Source organism: Rhagoletis pomonella, unplaced genomic scaffold (genome assembly GCF_013731165.1).
Source record: "Rhagoletis pomonella isolate Grant_MI unplaced genomic scaffold, Rhpom_1.0 Rhpom_scaffold_00008, whole genome shotgun sequence".
NCBI lineage: Eukaryota > Metazoa > Arthropoda > Insecta > Diptera > Tephritidae > Rhagoletis > Rhagoletis pomonella.
This window is the reverse complement of record NW_023458562.1, coordinates 20,476,820-20,496,277: the sequence shown is the minus strand read 5'-3', so window position 1 is coordinate 20,496,277 and position 19,458 is coordinate 20,476,820. Positions and strand designations below refer to the sequence as shown.

Genomic DNA, 19,458 nt, shown 5'->3' with positions numbered 1-19,458 from the left:
TTTGAGGCAAAAGGCGACGTTATCACGATTTTCGTTCCTACTCGACATCGAGTAACCGCCCCTGTGAGAGAAATGTTCTTGTAGCGTTGGATCTGTCAAAGGCGTTTGACACCGTCAGTCATTCCACGGTACTAGAAGACATGGAGGCCTCCTCTCTGCCGCAGCACTCAAACGGTGGTCGGCGAATTATCTGATTGGTCGGCACTCGTCAGTAATGTTTAGAGGCAAATTTAGCAAATCCAGGAAAATAAAACAGGAGGTTCTATAGGGTGATGTCCTTTCCACATTACTGTTCAACTTTTATATTTCTAAGCTCCCTCAACCAACCTCTCGATTGTCTCTTACGCTAACGATTGCTCGATAATGGCGTCTCGGAATGGTATTGATTACTTGTGCTCGAAAGTAAACGGTTATTTTTCCGAGTTTTTTCGCTTTTTCACTGCAAGGAGTCTAACCCCCTCCCCTACAAAATCCTCAGCTACCCTTTTCACCACCTGGACGAAGGAGGTTAGACTACAGCCGGGTATTCACGTCGATGACGAACCAATTCCGACGGTAAATAACCCGAAAATTCTCGGAGTAACTTTCGATAGTCTGCTCTCCGTCTCTGCGCACACAACCGCTATTGTCAATAAAGTACAGAGCCCCAACAAGGTCCTTAAGTCGCTAGCCGGCTATACCCAGGGCAAAGACGAAGAAACTTTGCTGGTAACTTACAAACCGGTTCTAAACTACGCAGCGCCAGTGTGGTCGCCGGGGACCAGTAGGACGGATTTGATGAAGCTAGACTACACAGAACACAGCTATCCGGACAGCGACCGGATGTCTTCTAATGTCGCCAGAACATCACTTGCATGAGTACAACGCAATGCTCTGCAAGTAATTCTTAGTAGGGAGCCACAGACGTGGACACCCGAACAGACACTTGATTGCAGAGGAGCCCTCGCCAAGGCACGTCAGAAGGCATCTATACGAACTGTCGGACGAAGTCCCGAGGTTCATAAAGCACCCAACAGCATATCGACAGGCCTCAAAGAGATTCGGACCACAACAGCCCAACCTCGCTCTGGATACTGCAGCAAGTTGAATTCGTGCCTGATCAGACTGGATGCAGATGTGCCCAATGCGTGCTCGGGATGCGGAGAGACACCCCACGACGCGAAACATCTCTTCGCATGCCCACTAAACCCCACTCAACTAACGCCTCTGCACGAAAGGAATTGTAATTTTTAATTTTTTTAAATTTGTTTGAGCAAAATCGGACTAGTGGTTCTCGCGTTATGTAAAAAAAAAGACCACCAAAGGTGACAATTCCTCTATATGATAGTTATATATATATCTCGATTCCTAGACGTGACCCAGCGAAACGCCGGGACACGTATAACTTGTTTTTGACCGATATAACACTTCCCGTTGGTTTCATCCCATCCCGATTTTGACTGTCGCATAGTGTAATTATTAAAATATTCAATATTGCTTCAAATTTAACTAGAAAACAACAAATTGCAAAACATCAGAAACCATCGATATATCGATGTTTCTCTGGCGATGTATTTTAGCCTCGATGTTCTTTTCTCCGATGCAGCAATTTTACTGCTCAAAATTTGCATCTCTAGACCGCTGTACTTGAATTTGTTTCACTATGTAAAGCTCATACCGATAACACTATGCGACAGTCAAAATCGGGATGGGATGAAACCAACGGGAAATGTTATATCGGTCAAAAACAAGTTATACGTGTCCCGGCGTTTCGCTGGGTCACGTCTAGGAATCGAGATATATGTATAACTATCATATAGGGGAAATTGTCACCTTTGGTGGTCTTTTTTTGACATAACACTCGAGAACCACTAGTCCGATTTTGCTCAAACAAATTTAAAAAAAATTAAAAATTACAATTCCTTTAATCTGTTCATATAACGTTTTTCTATATAATCAACAGTTTTGCCGGTAAAAATAAATGTATGAAGAAAAAAAATATTTTTTGCCTAAAATATTAAATTTTTTTAAAACTGTTGATTATATAGAAAATCGTTATATGAACAGTTTAAAGGAATTGTAAAATTTAATTTTTTTAAATTTGTTTGAGCAAAATCGGACTAGTGGTTCTCGAGTTATGTCAAAAAAAGACCACCAAAGGTGACAATTTCCCCTATATGATAGTTATATATATATCTCGATTCCTAGACGTGACCCAGCGAAACGCCGGGACACGTATAACTTGTTTTTTACCGATATAACTTTCCCCGGTAGTTTGAACCCTTCCCGATCACTGACCCCTACCATTTGTCTCACAGTGTAATCGTTCCATCATCTGCGGCATTCGCCGTTACAAATTCTTAAAGGGCCATAAACCTTCCGTATAATCTTTCTCTCTCCACTTTTCTAAGCCGTATAACTGGAGTGGTCATGATGAGGGACTTAAAAATTGTGTTTTTCGTTTGTCGATAGACTCAATTATCTACCAGTTCAAAGTTGCACTTGGAAATGCGATTCCATTGCTGTTGTTGTAAAAGCATACAAATTTCCCCAAAAAGTTTTTGGCGAATGATGCTGCAGTGGCAGTCCTTGGCCAGATATGAATCGGTGTCGTTCCGGCTACGTAGACCCGTCTGTTGAGGGAACGGTATTCCATTGTTCGCAGGCGTCAGAGAGAGAGAGCTCAGCTGCGAATCTGTTGACTGCCTGTTGCGATTGCAGCTTTTAATGTGCATATCTTGGCTGCAACAGGAAACGTGCCTCCCGTTATATGACATTACGATCGATTAATGCTGAAACGTGGTGCTGCAGACTACAATGCTTCGGGCCTTATCAAGTCCATCAGCCCTTATTCGTAAGCCGAGGCTGAATTTCGCGACTACAGTCGCCCAACTTGGCATTAAATTCGCCACGCACGACCAATAAGTACGTTCTAAGAGCTCATAAAAGCGGATTTTGGGGCATCTTACTTCGAGTCGGTTTGCATGCCCGACGACTAAAATTTAAGTGTGCTCTGCCCAATTCACAATTAAGACTACCCTGCCTTATGCGCCTACTACTGTTGCATCAGCCTTCTAAGCATCGGCTATTAGGTCTTTTAGAGCCCACTGTCAACGAACTTTTTAGGCCTTATTAGTGTGGCTTTAGGCCTGTTAAATTCACCATAGACCAGGTATTCACAATACGCCAAACATTGAAAGAGATCACAGCTGTTTGATACCAAACGAGGTTTCAGGCGGGATGTACGAGTGAAGAAGATAATCAGCCTCATTGCGTAAGTCGTAAATTATGCTAAATTGTACGACTCGACAACATTGGCATTGTTTACTGTCGTGCTGAAAAAAGTAAACGACGAAATTTGTCGAAAACTATACAGTGCTGCCAAGTTTTTCCGTTTTAATACACTAGTCGAGTGGAAATTTTAGGCAATGACGTGAAATTTTCGATACGATTCGACTCTCGAAAAACGACTTGCATTCGACACGACTCTCGCAATGAGGGTGAATATGAGCTGCAGAGCTGAGACATCACCGTGATAGTGTATGGTGCAGAAGCATGGACAGAAATATCATCTGATGAGGCGGCCCTTGGAGTGTTCGAAAAAATATCCTGAGTTAGGCCTCATCTGCGTCAAGAAGAAGAACAACAAGTATCTTTCATTTAACTTACCTAAAAAATATACCCTTTTTTAATACCGCCTGATTCCGTTGCTGCAACAACCAGCAGCCACAGGTTTCAGGTAAACTAAAATTGGTTAATTCTGTAAAAGATTTTTCCACGTTTATATCGCTCGTCTTCAGCTAAGATGCTTCCATAGGTTATCTAGCTCGTACTTATGTATGTATAAAAAGCTGATTTTACGTGCTGCCTGAAATGGTCCTTATAATTTTTTCAGTAAAAGCTTGTTTACGTACAGATTTCGTTGAATATACATATGTATCGTCGGTGATACTGCAAAACGGTATATGTCTATTAGTACCCTTGACACTTATATAATATCTTACTTGCACCGGAATGCATCTGCAAATCGTTACACCTTAATAAACGAATGACAAAACTGTCTACCTTTGTCTGATGAAGATGAACGATTGTCAGAAGCGAACAGATACAGATAACAGATCAATTAAGCACCAGAGGTTTTAGGTGACATAGAATGTTTTGCAGTATTACCAACGATATGTAACTCAGAGTCCATCAGAGTCGAAAGCGTTTTTTTTTCCAAAAGAAGAAAATCCAAAAGTCGTTTGATCAATAAAAATTATATCACCTGAGTTGATCACTTTTTATTTCATAATATAAAGACGTGTGTATTATGACAAATTATTAGGTTTATACATACATATTGGGGCTATCACAGAATCCATCGTAGTTTGATTTTTCGTGAAATCCAACGGAAATGCGATCACTGAATCAAAGTATACGCTACGTTCGTGGCTATTCGGATTCAGTGATGGCATTTTCGAAGATTTCACGAATAACCGGGCTTTGGTGGATTCTGTAGTAGCGCTGATTATAAAGAACCAGATATTAGCGATTGAAGTTTAGTTTACTTTTTACATTTACTTTCATATTTAAATTCTGTTTCTTTAATGACAAATTCTACATATTAAAAACGCATATGTACATATGTATCTTTACATAAAAAGCATGCTTTTTTGGAATACTAAATTGAATTTTGACTAATTGAATAATCGATGAAAAGAAGCGCAAATATAAGCCAGATAATGGATTTGGGAATTGAGGCGGCAGAGTTTGTTGAATCGATAACGGTAATTCGCCCCTCTATGCCGGGGTAAACAAAGTCGCGATGCTTCAAATACTCGCTAAGCGCTTCATCATCTTCCCATTTCATGACTACTGGTGTAGTGCCATTCTCAACAAGTTCATGTTGATCACCGCCATCTTTTAGGAATTCAGACGTTACAATGCTATAGGCCTTGGAGTCATCCAATGGCTCGTAATCTGGAATTTCACATTCTCCGCAACGTACTTCAACCGATGTCACACGATTGCCCTCCTCGTTTTGGTAGTTGTAGGTAACGTGTAAGCCAGAAAACTGGAGAAATCCACCACTAGAATCCTTGGTTCGTTTCGTGGCCGACAATTCGAGCGTTGCGCGTAACCTTGTTCCTGATATTTGAATCACATACAGTTTGTTTTTAAATGGTAGAACCGATAAAACGTCATTTGCCGTAATTGAACCATCCGAGCGTTTATCGATGCCGCTACGAATACCTACAGGCACATATTGAAGAAAACTAGAAAACTACTAATGGCCTTATTTATAAAAAAATAAAGTAGCTTTATAAAAGGTTTATAAATTGGAAAATATATGAAAACATCAATTTATAAAGCTCTTTAAATCTACTTAATTTTCTATGAATAAGCTCATAAATGTTTTATATGCTTGTAGGCATACATACCACCACCATTTATGATGGCAATTGGCGCATCCGTCCAGAAAACACCGCCTTGATCTTCCATTACTCGCGCATATACCATAGAATCGGCAATTAGATTACCCAAATTACATTCGTATTGGCGGCAAACGGTAGAGCGACCCTCAAGTTGCACTTTAGTATGGCCTACAATTGAGTTCTCCAGTTCGGTGATGTTCGGGCGGTACACGTCTAGTAGTTGCAGGACATCGTTCTCTCGTGGTACAGATGCATTAAGCAAAATGGGAGTGCCATCGAACTCAATTAGATTTCCATCTTTATCGAACTAATATTATATTGGAATAACTTATTATTCACTGGGCAAAATATGCATTATCAGGGAAGTTCTGCAATTTACTTCCGAGTGAATTTCAACCCAGTAGATAATTTCAGAAGTTAAAAGCCCTTCCGAAAGGCCTATCTGAGAGTCAAGAGGCCTTCCACTTTACATTCCATTCTCCTTTCTATTTTGTATGGAGTGGCACAAATTGAAGGGCTTCTTCTTTCGCTACCCATGGAAGGTCTTCCAGAAGGGCTCTTATAGGACGTACTTTAGAAGGCCTTTTGGAGGAGTTTTTTTAAAGTCGCTTCTTTAATTAATAAAAATTATAGATCGTTGAAGTATTTTTTTTAAGGATTATATCAAATATGTGTTATTGCAACTTAGAATCGCTTTACTTAAGAAGGCCTAACAAAATAATCTTCGATTTGAATTCAAAGTGACTTGGATTGAAATTCACCCGGAGCCTGGCTGTACACGTATGCAGCTAATTTTCTGTACCTGTAGGTGAAGTTTGCCTAGATATTTAGTGTAGGCATATGCTTGTACTACTGGTACTTCCTTGCCGCTGCTCTGCTTGACAACTGTCGGATAGGGGCCCTCACTACGCTCCACATCAGGTTCAGTACCGGTGTAAAGGAAAGAGTGGGAGTGGCCTGCAACGATATGAGTACAAATTATGAGCTGTAAGCAATGATAAATCCCGCAATTTATTTGGCAATATATTCTTTCGAAATCCATCAAAAAAGCTTACCACCAATGACAACATCAACCTCTGGGCATTTTGCAGCTATTTCCTGATCTCGTTGGTAACCAGAATGACCCAAGGCTATAATGATGTTTATGCCTTGAGCCTTTAATTTTGCAGCCTCTTCACTAAACGAAAAGTCACGATCGATAAGTTGCTTAATTATAAGAAATATATACTACTCACTTAATACTCTCAACTTCATCCAAAAAATCAATTGTATTCGATGTGACTAAATACTTGGTGTCCGGAGTCAAATAACCGATTACACCAATTTTGGTTCCATTGACTTCGAGCACAGTTGAGTTCATCAAGTGCTGCGAAGCGGCCATTTCCGGTTCCTTACTAAGGTCCAAGTTACATGTTAGAACGGGAAAATTCACATTCCTCAAGAATGGAATCAAACCCTCGACTTTTTCGTCAAATTCATGATTGCCCAATGACTGAAAATATGATTATAAGAAAAAAATACGAGAAATGTGATTTAAAATTTCTGTGGATATATATGTATATGTATGTATGTATGTATGTATAGAAATACTGATAAATTCTCAAATTTTCTTACGATCGCGTCCGGCTCCAAAATGTTCAAAAAGGCTGCGCTAATATTATCCTTAAATATAGCGAACCATGGTGTACCGGTATAAGTGTCGCCTGCGTTCAAATATACCACCGGTAAACCACCTTCTTCTGCTTCTTTTCGATGTTTACGCACTCTATTTTTTCAATGGGAAATTAAAGATAATTTAATGCCTTGGAAATCAGATATGTATGTACATATGTATGTATTTTTGTAGGTCTCTGAACTCACTCGTAGGCGACTCGTGCAAAGCCTCCATAGCATTTATTTGAATTGGCGTCTTCTTTTGCACACGTGCCACCATTAACGTTAGTCTGCTCGAAACGGGCATGCATATCGTTGTTATGCAGCACTAGGAACTCAGTGGCCACAAAGGCTTTTCCATCGATTGGGTTTGCATGTGATTCACACAGCAAAGTGGCATAAGCGACCAGCAAACATAAAATTATCTTGACCATATCTTTGGTTTAATACTGAAAAAGTTAAACGCAATTTTTTGTTAGGAAAAATTAAAAAAAAAACAACAAAGTCAACAACAAAACGTGGTACAAACTGAAAAAAAACATTACTTAAAAGTAAATATTATTACGCCACAATACAATAACAAAAATGTTATTTGAGCAAATCTTACAGCCTTATTCTGTATCACGAACGATAGGCAACACGAACGATTCGTCTGCGATTTTATAACTCTATCGGTCGTCTTCGTCTTGCTTTTCATATATTACGTTGCTAATTAGAAACGAAATTCAAAATGATACTGTTTGCAAATTATGTTTATTTTTTATTTTTAATAATATTCATTTAAAATATAATTCAATCTGTAACAGAAACTACAATAATAACAGTTTCAAAGTTTGCAAAAATTGCAAAAACATAATTAAACTTCAAAAAATTGTCACCAAAATTTCAAAATTTTTAATCAGAATATTTAGAAAATTTTCGGGTATGCAGTTCTGTAGCCCATTCAATTGTAGTCTAAGAAAGTGCTAGTCTCAAGTTGTTAAAAATTACCGTTAATTTTTTAGATTTTTTTAATGAAATAAAATACGCAACACCCTCCACAAAAAATTTTTTTTTTAAATCAACGGTAATTTTTAACAACTTGAGACTTGCACTTTCTTAGACTACAATTGAATGGGCAACAGAACCCAAAAATTTTCTAAATATAAATTTGGAAATTTTGATGAAAGTTTGATAATATTTTTTTTGCAAATTTTGCAAGCTTTAAAACTTTTTTATTGTAGTTTCTGGTACTTCAATCTGTCATTGTAAATGAAAATTATTTAAAATAAAAAACTAACATAATTTGCAGACAATTGGTTTGTTCCACAAGCTACTTGTAGAAAAACTCGAGCAAAGTTCAACTTGTCAGCGTATATCAAAAAAAAAAACTCTGAAACTTACTTGTGGAACGCGTATGTGTAGCTCGAAGTGACTTCAAGTAGCTTGCGGTACAAACCTAATATCATTTTGAATTTCGTTGCTAATTAGTTGATCGCATCTGTATATGTAAATGTACTTACATATATACATATGTATATTTTAAATGTGTGAATTATGTGTACATACCTACAGAGAGTAAAGATAATATTTTTATGAAATTGCCTCTTTAGAAAGCTTTTTAAATCTATTTTTCTTTGTATCTTTCATTGAAAAATATCTAAAACCAAAAATATATATCGAGTGACTGTTCAAATATCACATTATTTGAGTGTAGTGCAAATTTGTTAACTACCACTTAATTTAGTTATAGTGAAACCAAATAGCACTTTTTATTAATAGTGAGTATATTTTCAAAGTTGTATATAAAATCCTTAATCCGCGTATTTTTTGTCTAAACAACTTTTCCTGTATACATAAACTTGTGATTTACTCACATTATGCACTGCTAATTTAGCGGGTGAACCGACCTTAAACAGAATTTGGGCACGTGTAAGTGGTTTAATCAGCAGCGAAAGGATAGCTGGACGGCGTGAATTATGACCGCTAATTACACTTTGGGCTGCGCTATCACGCACATACTAATCTACGTTATATGATGATATGCACATACATATATTACCACTATCATAATAGCCAGCGTTTTGGGCAATAAAAGTGACAATCTCGAGAGCTATAATGTCGATAACATTAAAGTTAAACTGTTTTTACAGTCAGATGTACATATTTTCGCCATATATAAAATAATGACATCTTATTTGTGAAAATTCTCGTGTTTTTCTCCTTGGTTAATAAAACATTCGCCCAGGTAGTTTTTGCCAGCATTGACATCTCGATTCCAGCAAAGTGGGGCGATTTGGACGTCAGATTGACGCTAAAACATTTTGCGCAAAGTTTGGTTTTTCTGAATTCATTAACCATCAGAATATCTGCATGCCGTTGTATTAGTGCTGCGATTAGTATTGGCGAGTTCGCAGCACATATCAATGCACTCTCTTTTGTGTTTGGAACCAGTTGTTTCGCAATGTGGTTGCAGGCTTTTTGTCGGCAAATGTATTTCTTCAGCTTCAACCGAGCCTAGGGTGGCCAGATATTATAGGGACATAATCAGTACAGTTGGGATCAAAAATCAGTACAGAGCCATAAAAATCAGCTAATTTTTAAGCTGTATTTTTTATTATTAACAATATAACAACCATCTAACAGCGCATTAATTAAAAAAAAAATAACTAATAGACTTTTAAATAAGTAGTAGTATTATCAATATAAAAATTTATTACTTTAAAACAAATCAAAGGTATTATGTATGTATGTACAGCTGTGCTTAGGAAAATAGTAGTAGAATGTATTGACAGGTTTTAAAAATTTTTTCTTTCCTCACTTAATTTATTTTTTTTTTTTATAAAAATATAGTTAATTCTTTAACAAAAGACATGTGAGTTGAAGTCTCAAACTTTCTAGAAAATTTATAAGAATTGAGAAAAAAAAAATTTTTTTAGCCCATTCAGTTTCAGTAGAAGACCAGCTCGAGTCAGAATCTGTTTGCATATTTTAAGCTACAAATTTAAAACATATTTAGTTGGTGTGCTTATTAAAGTCAACATTCACATTAAAATGTTGACTAAAAGGTATATTACCGAATTATCGCTAAACTAATTTTCAAGTACGAATGAAATTTAATAGTGTTAAATGTGTATGTGCAAGTAAAATTACAGGTGGTCGAACATCAAAAATCAAAGTAAAGCTACATATATCATATCCAAGAGTCGGTAGTTTGCACCTTTTCCAAATTTTTAGAACTTACATTGCACCGTAGCAGTAGTCGTCTTAAGTTTGAAATACTGACAGCCGATTTCTCAGTTAATGTTTAATTATGATCGAAAGATTATCTCTTATTGTCATCTTATCAGTGTACTTAATATGATTAACTCACCACCACCTTTCATAAGATTTATTAATGGCGAAACCAGATTTTCCTGTAAATCCTGTAAAACCTGCAAATCGTGGAGTTTGGTTGGGTTGAATCTAAACAGTTTGTTATTTTACGAAATCCTAGGGAACGAAACAATTGCAAGCTGAAACCTTTTTAATAATGGTTTAAATTTAATTAATGCTTTCAATCTGCTCACACGAGTTGTCAAAAACCATTGTTTTGAACATGTAAACCTCAAGTAAATTTCCATTACACCAATTTACAAAAGTATTAAATGTAAAAATCAGTACAAAATCAGTACAAACTCAAAAAATCAGTAGATTTTGAGTACTGATTTCGGGCTCTTAAAAATCAGTACAATAGAAAAAAATCAGTACACGTACTGATTAAATCAGCGCATCTGGCCACCCTAACCGAGCTAAAATGAGCCGGCACCCAGGATCTAGGCCAATTTTGTTTTTGTACATTGTTGCACGTATTCTTAATAAATCTCCTGTACAATCTGTTTCATTTGATTTCAGTTTTCTCTTTTTCACTAGCTTACACATAAATACTCCTAAAAGTAGATAGGATATTTAGCAATTTTTTGCTGAAGGTTTGGTTCATTTTTTCCATAGAAACAAGTCGTCGAAAACCCTTTGTATGGAAGAAAATGACTGACAAAGGCCTAGCTACTTAATTATACTTTAAGTTTTTTTATTTTCTATATTTAATTAATTAAAAAATCGCTAACTGAAAAATGAAGATAGAAGTCTGACATTTTGCCACAACTATTTTTTGTGACCGACAACGACATTTTCGTTTTATTTGACACAGTCTATTATTTATCGGTCAGAGGGGTCTTTCCGTGGAAATAGCCATTTGCCTGTGCATGCATGCATGCACTCTAAAGAGTAATGGGCAAAATAGTATTAAAAAATAGTTCCGCGTTTAGTGTTTAATTTACTTGTGAACATATGTATCTATGTACATATATAGACATCTTCAATGCAAAAGACCCTAGCTGGCAAATTTGAAATGTTACATGAGAAGCATTGAGAGCAAAAAAAATTAAAAAAATGTCAATAATCTTGTAGCTTTTAAAACATGGCTTTTTTGGTGTGGTAAAAGAGAGCGAACCAACGGAACGTTAAACAAATGTATTTCAGGAAAAATTTAAAATAAGGCCTTTTGCATGAAAGATACATATGTACATATAACACCCGTGTATTTGCACACTTGTGTTATGTTTTTAAATACCTGCAGCTGAACTTATATTTGTTTAATTTGAACATCAATATTTGAGTCGGATATAAGAAACACTTGCCAGAAGATAATTTAGAAGATAATTTAGGTAGGCCTTCTTAAGTAAAGCCCTGTGAAAGACTTAACCAAGAAGAGCTGAACATTAGAAATGAATTTTAAGTTGAATAAAACTTATTTTCTGTGAACCTTAAACAAGTATGCTCTTTATGAATCCTTCTTCTTCTTTATTGGCCTAGTCAAAAACAGCACGCTAGTCGTTTCTCTTCTGTGGCAACTGACGCCAATTGGAAATGCCAAGTGAAGCCAAGTCCTGCTCCACCTGGTCTTTCCAACGCAGGGAGGCCTTCCTCTTCCTGTTACCAGCATCGCGACCCGCGTTGAGTACTTTCAGAGCTGGAGCGTTTCTATCCATTCGAACGACATGATCTAGCCAGCGTAGCCGCTGAATTTTGATTCGCGGCAGTATGTCGTCGTAAAGCTCATATAGCTCATCATTAAATCGTCTGTGCGGTATTTTCCATCGCTAACGCGCAAAGGTCATTGTCCATGCCTGCGCGCCATACACCAGCACAGGATCTTTTTGAATTAAAATAAGTTAATTGTAAAAACAAATATTTTTAAAGCAAGCTTTCTAAATATCAACGAAATCGGACCAAAAATACTGGTTTGCCAAATACATATCGACTTGTGCGCCACCTATCGGCAAATTTTTTAGTGGAGTTATTCCTTTCCATGTAGTTAATATACGTTCTAAATATGAACGAAATCGGATTATAAATACGGGGTTTTTAAATATCTCGACTCCTGCGCCACCTATAGGATTAACTCATCTTTCGTAATGCATTGTCATCGGAGTCTGAGCCAACTGTGAAGGTTCCAGTCTCTAGGTCATAGGAAAGTTGATCAAAAATTGATTGCAAGATTTGCTCCTAACAAACATACATTCATGCATATTCATTACACACATACATACACAGCAAGTTAAATAAAAGCTTGTAAAAAGCAGAATTTCTCCAAAAGACCTACTGAAGGCTACATACGTTCTACAAAAGCCTTTTGAAAATAATTCCATGGGTTGTGAAAGCAGAAGCCCTGCAATTTGCCCAACTCCATATAAAAAAAAAGAAGGGAGTAGAGCAGCCAGAATGGAGGGCCTCTTATTTGTCATGAAGACCTTTGAGCTCCTAAAACTATCTACTGGGTTGACATAACAACAGCAACAATACCGGGTTAGTTGCAGATAACTGGTAGATATATACACTTCGCATCACGTGAATAGATACATTTCATCCAATTAAAACTAAAATGAAATGATTAAGACATACATACATACATATGTACATCAGCTTTGATTTTCGAAAAACCAGTGGGTCTATTCAAGTGAAGCAGTATGTGCTTTGCACACATACTAGGTGTCAGAAATGAGGCAGTTCAAGACTGTTGACTGAAAGCGAAAACACCTTGTTAATGAAAGCTTCCAAACCTAAAGTGGGATGAAAAATGTTCTGTGGTACATATTCAAAACAATGAAAATATGCCCAACATTATACATAATTACATATGTATGTATGTGTGTATGCACATACATATGTATGTATGTATCTATGTCTATATTCCCTGTTTTCGCTGGGCACTTTTGCCACAATTTTTAACAACAAATTGGTGGAATGCCGCTGTTGCGTGTCACTTCCTTTAATAATTGATTACTTTTTTGGGGCGCCTATTTAAAAATGCAAAGAATAGCACTTTCCTAAAAAGGCTTGCCGCACACGGTCTTAGAAATTAATTAGCGAACTACTTACTACATGAGTAAAAAGCGAAATGTTTTATTTTAATTACAAAATTATTTGTATATGTACTTTGAAGAGGGCGAGTGAAGTCATCGGGCACCTCCCACACTTTTATCGCCAAAAACAACTTAAAGTACCTTTTAGGAAATAAGCGCTATGTACATATGTACATATGTATGTAATTATTTCAATAACTCTAAAATTGTAGTAACTAATGTCGCATTTCCAGTAGGCATTGAAATAACAAAAAATGTATGCAATTTAAAAAATGCCAGGTGGAAATGAACGATTTTTTTTTAACGTAATGACACGATTATTTTTTAACGTCCAACTTTGTCATTTGCCATTTTTGCCATTTAATGCGTAGTGGAAATCCAGCATAAGAGAGGGGGCATTGTTGTGGTTTTTTGCAAGGAATTACAATAAAACATTGCTATGATCTTTGAACATCTTTTTTTAGTTTTTAGTTAAAATAGTTGAAAACAATTTTTTTAAAGTAATTTATATGGAATATAGAAATGTGCGATGCACGTCCTTTTAAGCTTAATATTAAGAGTGGCGCCTTTACCAGGCCATCTTTTGACTTCCCCCAGGATGGGGGGTAAAAAATAAAATTGTCGATTTTTTTGAATCAGTCTAATACACATGTGTACATAAAGCCAACTTGCGAAAATTATTAATTACACGCTAATTAGATCATAATGGGCACTTTCAAATATGTATCTTTAAAATTGGAAAGATACTTTTCGTATTTGTTGCTTGAAAATAATTAAATACGTATGTGCATATCGTTACCTTGACATAGAAACACCCTATCTAACATTTTTAATAAAACTTTATACAAACTAAAGTTCTTCAGTTGCGAGTTTCTTCATTACAATGGCTTTTAGTAGTTGATTTTAAATTCGATTAAGTGAGTAATCTACCGACTTTGGTGCAGAAGTGAATTTTAAAAGAAAATTAGTTGCACTTTAACCTACCAAAATTTAATGGGCTATAGAACTGCATACCCAAAACTTTTCTAAAAATTTTTAATAACAAGTTTGAAATTCTAGTGAAAATTTGTTGAATTTTTATAATTTTTGTACAGAGTTTGCAGTTTATTACATAATGAGTTATACTTTTACAAATATATTTAAAATTAAATAAACAAAAGAGTATAGCCAAAACAAGTCTGTTTTGTTTCTGCCGCTACATACATACATATAGGTAAATATGTACATATGTATGTACATACATCTATCGCCATCAGATTCATCTCAACTAGAGTTAAGAAGGTTTCAAGAACAAATTTAAATTTTAGAGGCTGCAGACATACATATGTATGTATGTATGCACATATGTATATATATGAATGTACACTAAATTCATTTCTTGTATACGTACGGTGACCATACGTTCTGTTTTTTACAGGACCGTACTGTTATTTAAAGGTCTGTCCTGCGTAGTTTTTCAAAACAGAAAACCCCCAAAATGTTCTGATTTTTTCCAAGTGTCCTGCCTTTGTCCCGCATTTTCTTCGATATTTTAAAATTAACTTTTCCTAATCGAAATAAAAGCAGTGTAAGTGGGTTTTGAAGGTTCAACTAGTCAATGCGTTCTAAATATTGTACGGTTATGGACAATGGGTGACGTGAAATTGAAGACCAGCATCAAATATATCGATAACACTGTTCTACAAATTTGGTGGTAATCGCTTAAGAAAAAAAAAATATTTTCCAAGCCGATTTTCTTTTCAAACAAGCGTTTTCGTAATTTTTTCGAAAAAAGTGTTTTTGGTACATTTCGGACCTATTCGTCAATGTCTCATGAAAAAATTATCGAATCAACATAAGCGACCTACAAAAATATATTACTTTGCCGATTTCAATGAAAATTATTAGTGTCACAAGCGACCAAAATCGAAAAATTGAAATTTCAATCATTTTCTCTTTACGGTAAATGAAAATCTGATGAGAAATGTAGATGTTACGGAACACAATCTGCACAAAAAATATATATTTTTGCAAAGAGCCCATCAATACCTTTCGAACTGTTGGTCGTTTCATGAGATATTGAGGAATAACTGAAAAAGTACTAAAAATACGTTTTTCGAACAAATCTCGAAAACACTTCTTTGAAACCATGGGTATTTTTTCGTGTTCAACGACCCAAAATTTGCCTAAAAAAATTTGCTTTACAGAGGTTCATATTTCGTGTAAGTAAGTAATATGTAATATGCCTTATTATAATTTTGTAAATATTCATTTATAAAAGATTAATACCAATGAAGCAAATGTGATTTATGTTTAAAGTTTAAAATTGGATTAATAATTAAGAAATATACCATCTTCGTTATTTGAATAGCGCATCCTTTTAATACTTAGTAGGTACAGTTTTCCTTTTGTTTGTTTAATATTCATTAACTTTTTATAAAAATATACATCTACATCCCATTTCATAAATTTTTGAAATTAAAAAAGAATATATACATAGGGGCGACAATTTTTTTTTGTTGACGGTGCTGCGTATTTTCTTCCATATAAAAATTTTGTCAAGCATACTTTGTATGGTAAAAAATCAAAAAAAGGCTACGCTATTCAAATGACGAGGAATGTATATATGTAGTATATTTTTGTTATTTTTATACAACGCAATTATATGTAGGTAAATTTTTTGAAAAATTGTCCTGCATTTTCAAAATATATTTATGGTCATCGTATGTATACGTTAAAATTTGGAGAACAAGACATTGTGAACCGGTTTCAAAAATTGGTATCAGTCATGCTATAAGTACAGTATGTATACACTGGTGGCCCGTTAATTAGAAACGATTTTTTTTTTTTCAAGTTTTGCGCATCTATTTTTATTTATTATTTTTAATCTATTTTGTTAGGAAAATATAGTGCATGCTACAACAAAACTCATGTAACTCAAAGCTTTCAACTTTGTATAAGGTTTATAGTAATTTGACGAAGTTTGAAAAATGGACATCAGAATTTCGAGTTTTTTTTTTTCTTTTTGATCTTCTAGAAATGATTTGGGTATGCAGTTTTGTAGCCCATACAATTTTAGTATAATATTAAGCAAGTTTGAATTAACTCAAAAATAACGTTGATTATTGAGAATTTTTTTCGCTTACAAAGTATGTTCAAAAGTTTTTTTTTTTGTATGGGAGAAAATGAGCAACACCGCTAACAAATATAAATTCTCAAAAATCAAGGAGGTTTTTGAGCTAATTCAAACTTGCACAATATTGTACTAAAATTGAATGGGCTATAAAACTGCAATACAATTTCTAGAAATTCCAGTTAAAACGTTTGAAATTTTGATGCCCTGGGTATTCAGCAAAAAACACAACCGACTTCAATTCCCATATAAAAATTTAGGAGTACCGTTATATTTTCACATGATCCAATGTTCGAATCTAAACCAAATTAGTATGGGGTCACCTGTGAGACACTACCTTTCTGATAGAAAAAGAATTGTCGAAGTAAAAAGGCTAATTCAATTTTAATACAGTGCAAGTTTAAAATGGCTCAAAATTTGCGTTAATTAATTTTTTTTTTCGCTGAAGGTGTTTAAATTTTTCTTCCATATAAAGCATGCTCAAATAATTTTATACGGAAGAAAATTCCAGGCACCATCAGCAAAATAAAAAATATTAAAAATCAACGCGACTCCTTAGCTATTTGAAACTTACCAAAATTGAATAAAAAAGTTGGTTAAATTTTCATAAGTTTGAAAGTACATACATACATATGTACGTATTTCGATGTTTGTATGCCATGGCGATCATTTGCCATACTGTGCGCCACAAAGTCAAGGAAACAAACTAAACAAACAAAAATATCTGCCAGCGGCTAAATCCGAAAATGTGGAGAAATAAAAATAAAAAGTTGAACAAATGCACAGATAAATTTCTATATTTGTCACAATAGATCAAAGGTTCCCAAACATTTTCTTCTCGCAGACCCCTTCCAAAAATTTTCAGGTTTTGGTGGACACCTGGTGCTATATTTCAAACATTTTCCCAAAGCTCGTCAAAAACTGCGAAGATTAAATCTAGCGATGGAAATTTGCATCGCGGCTGAGCTCCAAACCTTAATTTGCAATTGAAAAAATAAAAATGGTATATTTTCTTGTGTTCTATTTATTAAAATATTGTGATAACACACTTGCAAGTTTTTAAGAAACAGAGGTCTTGCTCTGAGGAGTCACATGTTTTAAGAACACTTTGATACTAGCGTTATTCATATTCTCTTCATCATAAACTCCTCACATGTTCGAGTCATTCATGAATTTGCATGTGGCGTATTTGTAAAATAGTTTATTTGTGTTTTTGTATGGCATTGCTTTTATTTTTATCGCTCCGAGTTTTAAAGTGTTGCGAAAAATATTTATCACTCACAGTTGCTTTAATGAGTTTATCAACGATGCAAATTACTGTGTTATGAAAGCAAGATAAGCAAAAGAAACAGAACGCTCTTTATGAGAAGTAATTTTTTTTAGTGGCATAGAATTTTGGCGAACTCCGTCTTAAAAAACACTTTTTTTGTCGGAACCGTGCAGAAAATAGCACTCAGACTACATGCCGTCCATAGTACTGTTTTCATGTCCCTTGTAATCATTGTTAAATCTGCACGATTTACGAATACACCTAAGCAGATTATTGGGTGTCAAAGAGCTCAGATGTTCGTCTCTCAACACATCGCGACCAAATGTCTATACACAATTCTTGCAAAAGCGGGACAGGATCACATTCAGAGCAAAGCAAGATGGTCAAATCTCTGCCGCCAGCAATTTCCGCCTCGCCCCACTCAGTGTTAACGAAATACGGCTTGTCAAAAACCACCGAAAAATTTGGTATTTTTTTTCTCCCTTATTTTTTTGGAGTGTATTATCTGCCTACATTGAAAGATAAAGACAAGCAACCATTTTTGTTCTTTACTATCAAAGCAAGATAAATTTTCGTGGACCCACACTTTCAACTCGTGAACGCCCATATTTTTTTCACGCCAATGTAGATCCCCGTCGAGACCCCGGGGGTCCACCTGGACCACTTTGGGAATCACTGAACTAGATATTGCCGATGCAGACACGGCGAATTTCGATAGGTGGATAACATTGCAATGCTGACTTACCTACAGATGCACAATTACATACATTTGTCATTTACGAGGTAAAAAAACATCTGTGTAAATACGAAAATGTAAATGGTGTTTGTGTTATCACTCACTTATAGTTACATGTGTACACAAGAATAAAAAAATTTATCGATATTCTAAAACTGTTTGAAAAATGAAATGTTTGCACTCTCAGTCAATTTTGACCACTAATGATACTTTTTTGTAGCACTTCAAACAATGCCACACGATCAAAACAACCCGGCAACTGGTCACTACATGTACACGAGCACCGCAACCAGACAAACCAGTGCCAATGACTCCACTAGACGTTTTGATACAAATTTTGCAAATTTTGTCTTTTGCGCCACTCGGAGTCAAAACTCGCTCAGGCGCACAGCCACTTGCACACACATTCATACATACATACAAGAAATGTGAAGAGAAGAGCAAGGCATTACCGCGTGTCTCTACTGGCTAGTCAAGACGATCTCAATTATAATTTTGTTTTTTGAAAAAAGAATATTGTTGCTTCTCGTGCCAAGTATCGTTAGGCGCTCTCAAACAGCATTGTTTGGCACCACTAGTTTTTGCAAAAAAAAGGCTAAAAGTGATAACCCTAATATGAATACATATGTACCTACATACATATATATGTATATATGTACATTAGACTGCATCACTCCCCATACAAGGAAAAATCGGTACTGTGTTTCCATTGGAATTATAAAATCTATTATATTTTAAGACGCCCACCAAAATATTTCGGAAAAATATTAAGATTTGTTAGGTATCATTGGAAGGGTATTTTCTCACCCTTTTTTATTTCTTTGCTAACTCATTTAAGTCTTGAAAGAGAAAGGTAGGATGAACGAGCGTCATTCCGAGTTGAACTAAGATGTGTTGGTATTTGAAAA

At 35.4% G+C, this 19,458-nt stretch overlaps 1 protein-coding gene across 3 annotated transcripts; it reads right to left on the bottom strand.

Annotated features, from left to right (window-relative positions):
* Positions 1–4,247: 4,247 nt before the first annotated feature.
* LOC118744350 (protein 5NUC-like) lies at positions 4,248–18,871 on the bottom strand. Of its 3 annotated transcripts, none has more exons than XM_036477294.1 (8): positions 18,560–18,871; positions 7,257–7,498; positions 7,011–7,161; positions 6,632–6,888; positions 6,452–6,573; positions 6,199–6,353; positions 5,403–5,703; positions 4,248–5,214 (listed from the first exon to the last, which is right to left on the bottom strand). In XM_036477294.1, exons 2-8 carry the CDS (start codon positions 7,481–7,483, stop codon positions 4,643–4,645), a joined length of 1,785 nt encoding a protein of 594 aa, XP_036333187.1. In that variant the 5' UTR covers positions 7,484–7,498; positions 18,560–18,871; the 3' UTR covers positions 4,248–4,642. The 3 variants fall into 3 exon arrangements, with proteins under 3 accessions (XP_036333187.1, XP_036333189.1, XP_036333188.1); XM_036477296.1 differs by having other exon boundaries at positions 18,582–18,871; XM_036477295.1 differs by having other exon boundaries at positions 18,655–18,871.
* Positions 18,872–19,458: the final 587 nt, after the last annotated feature.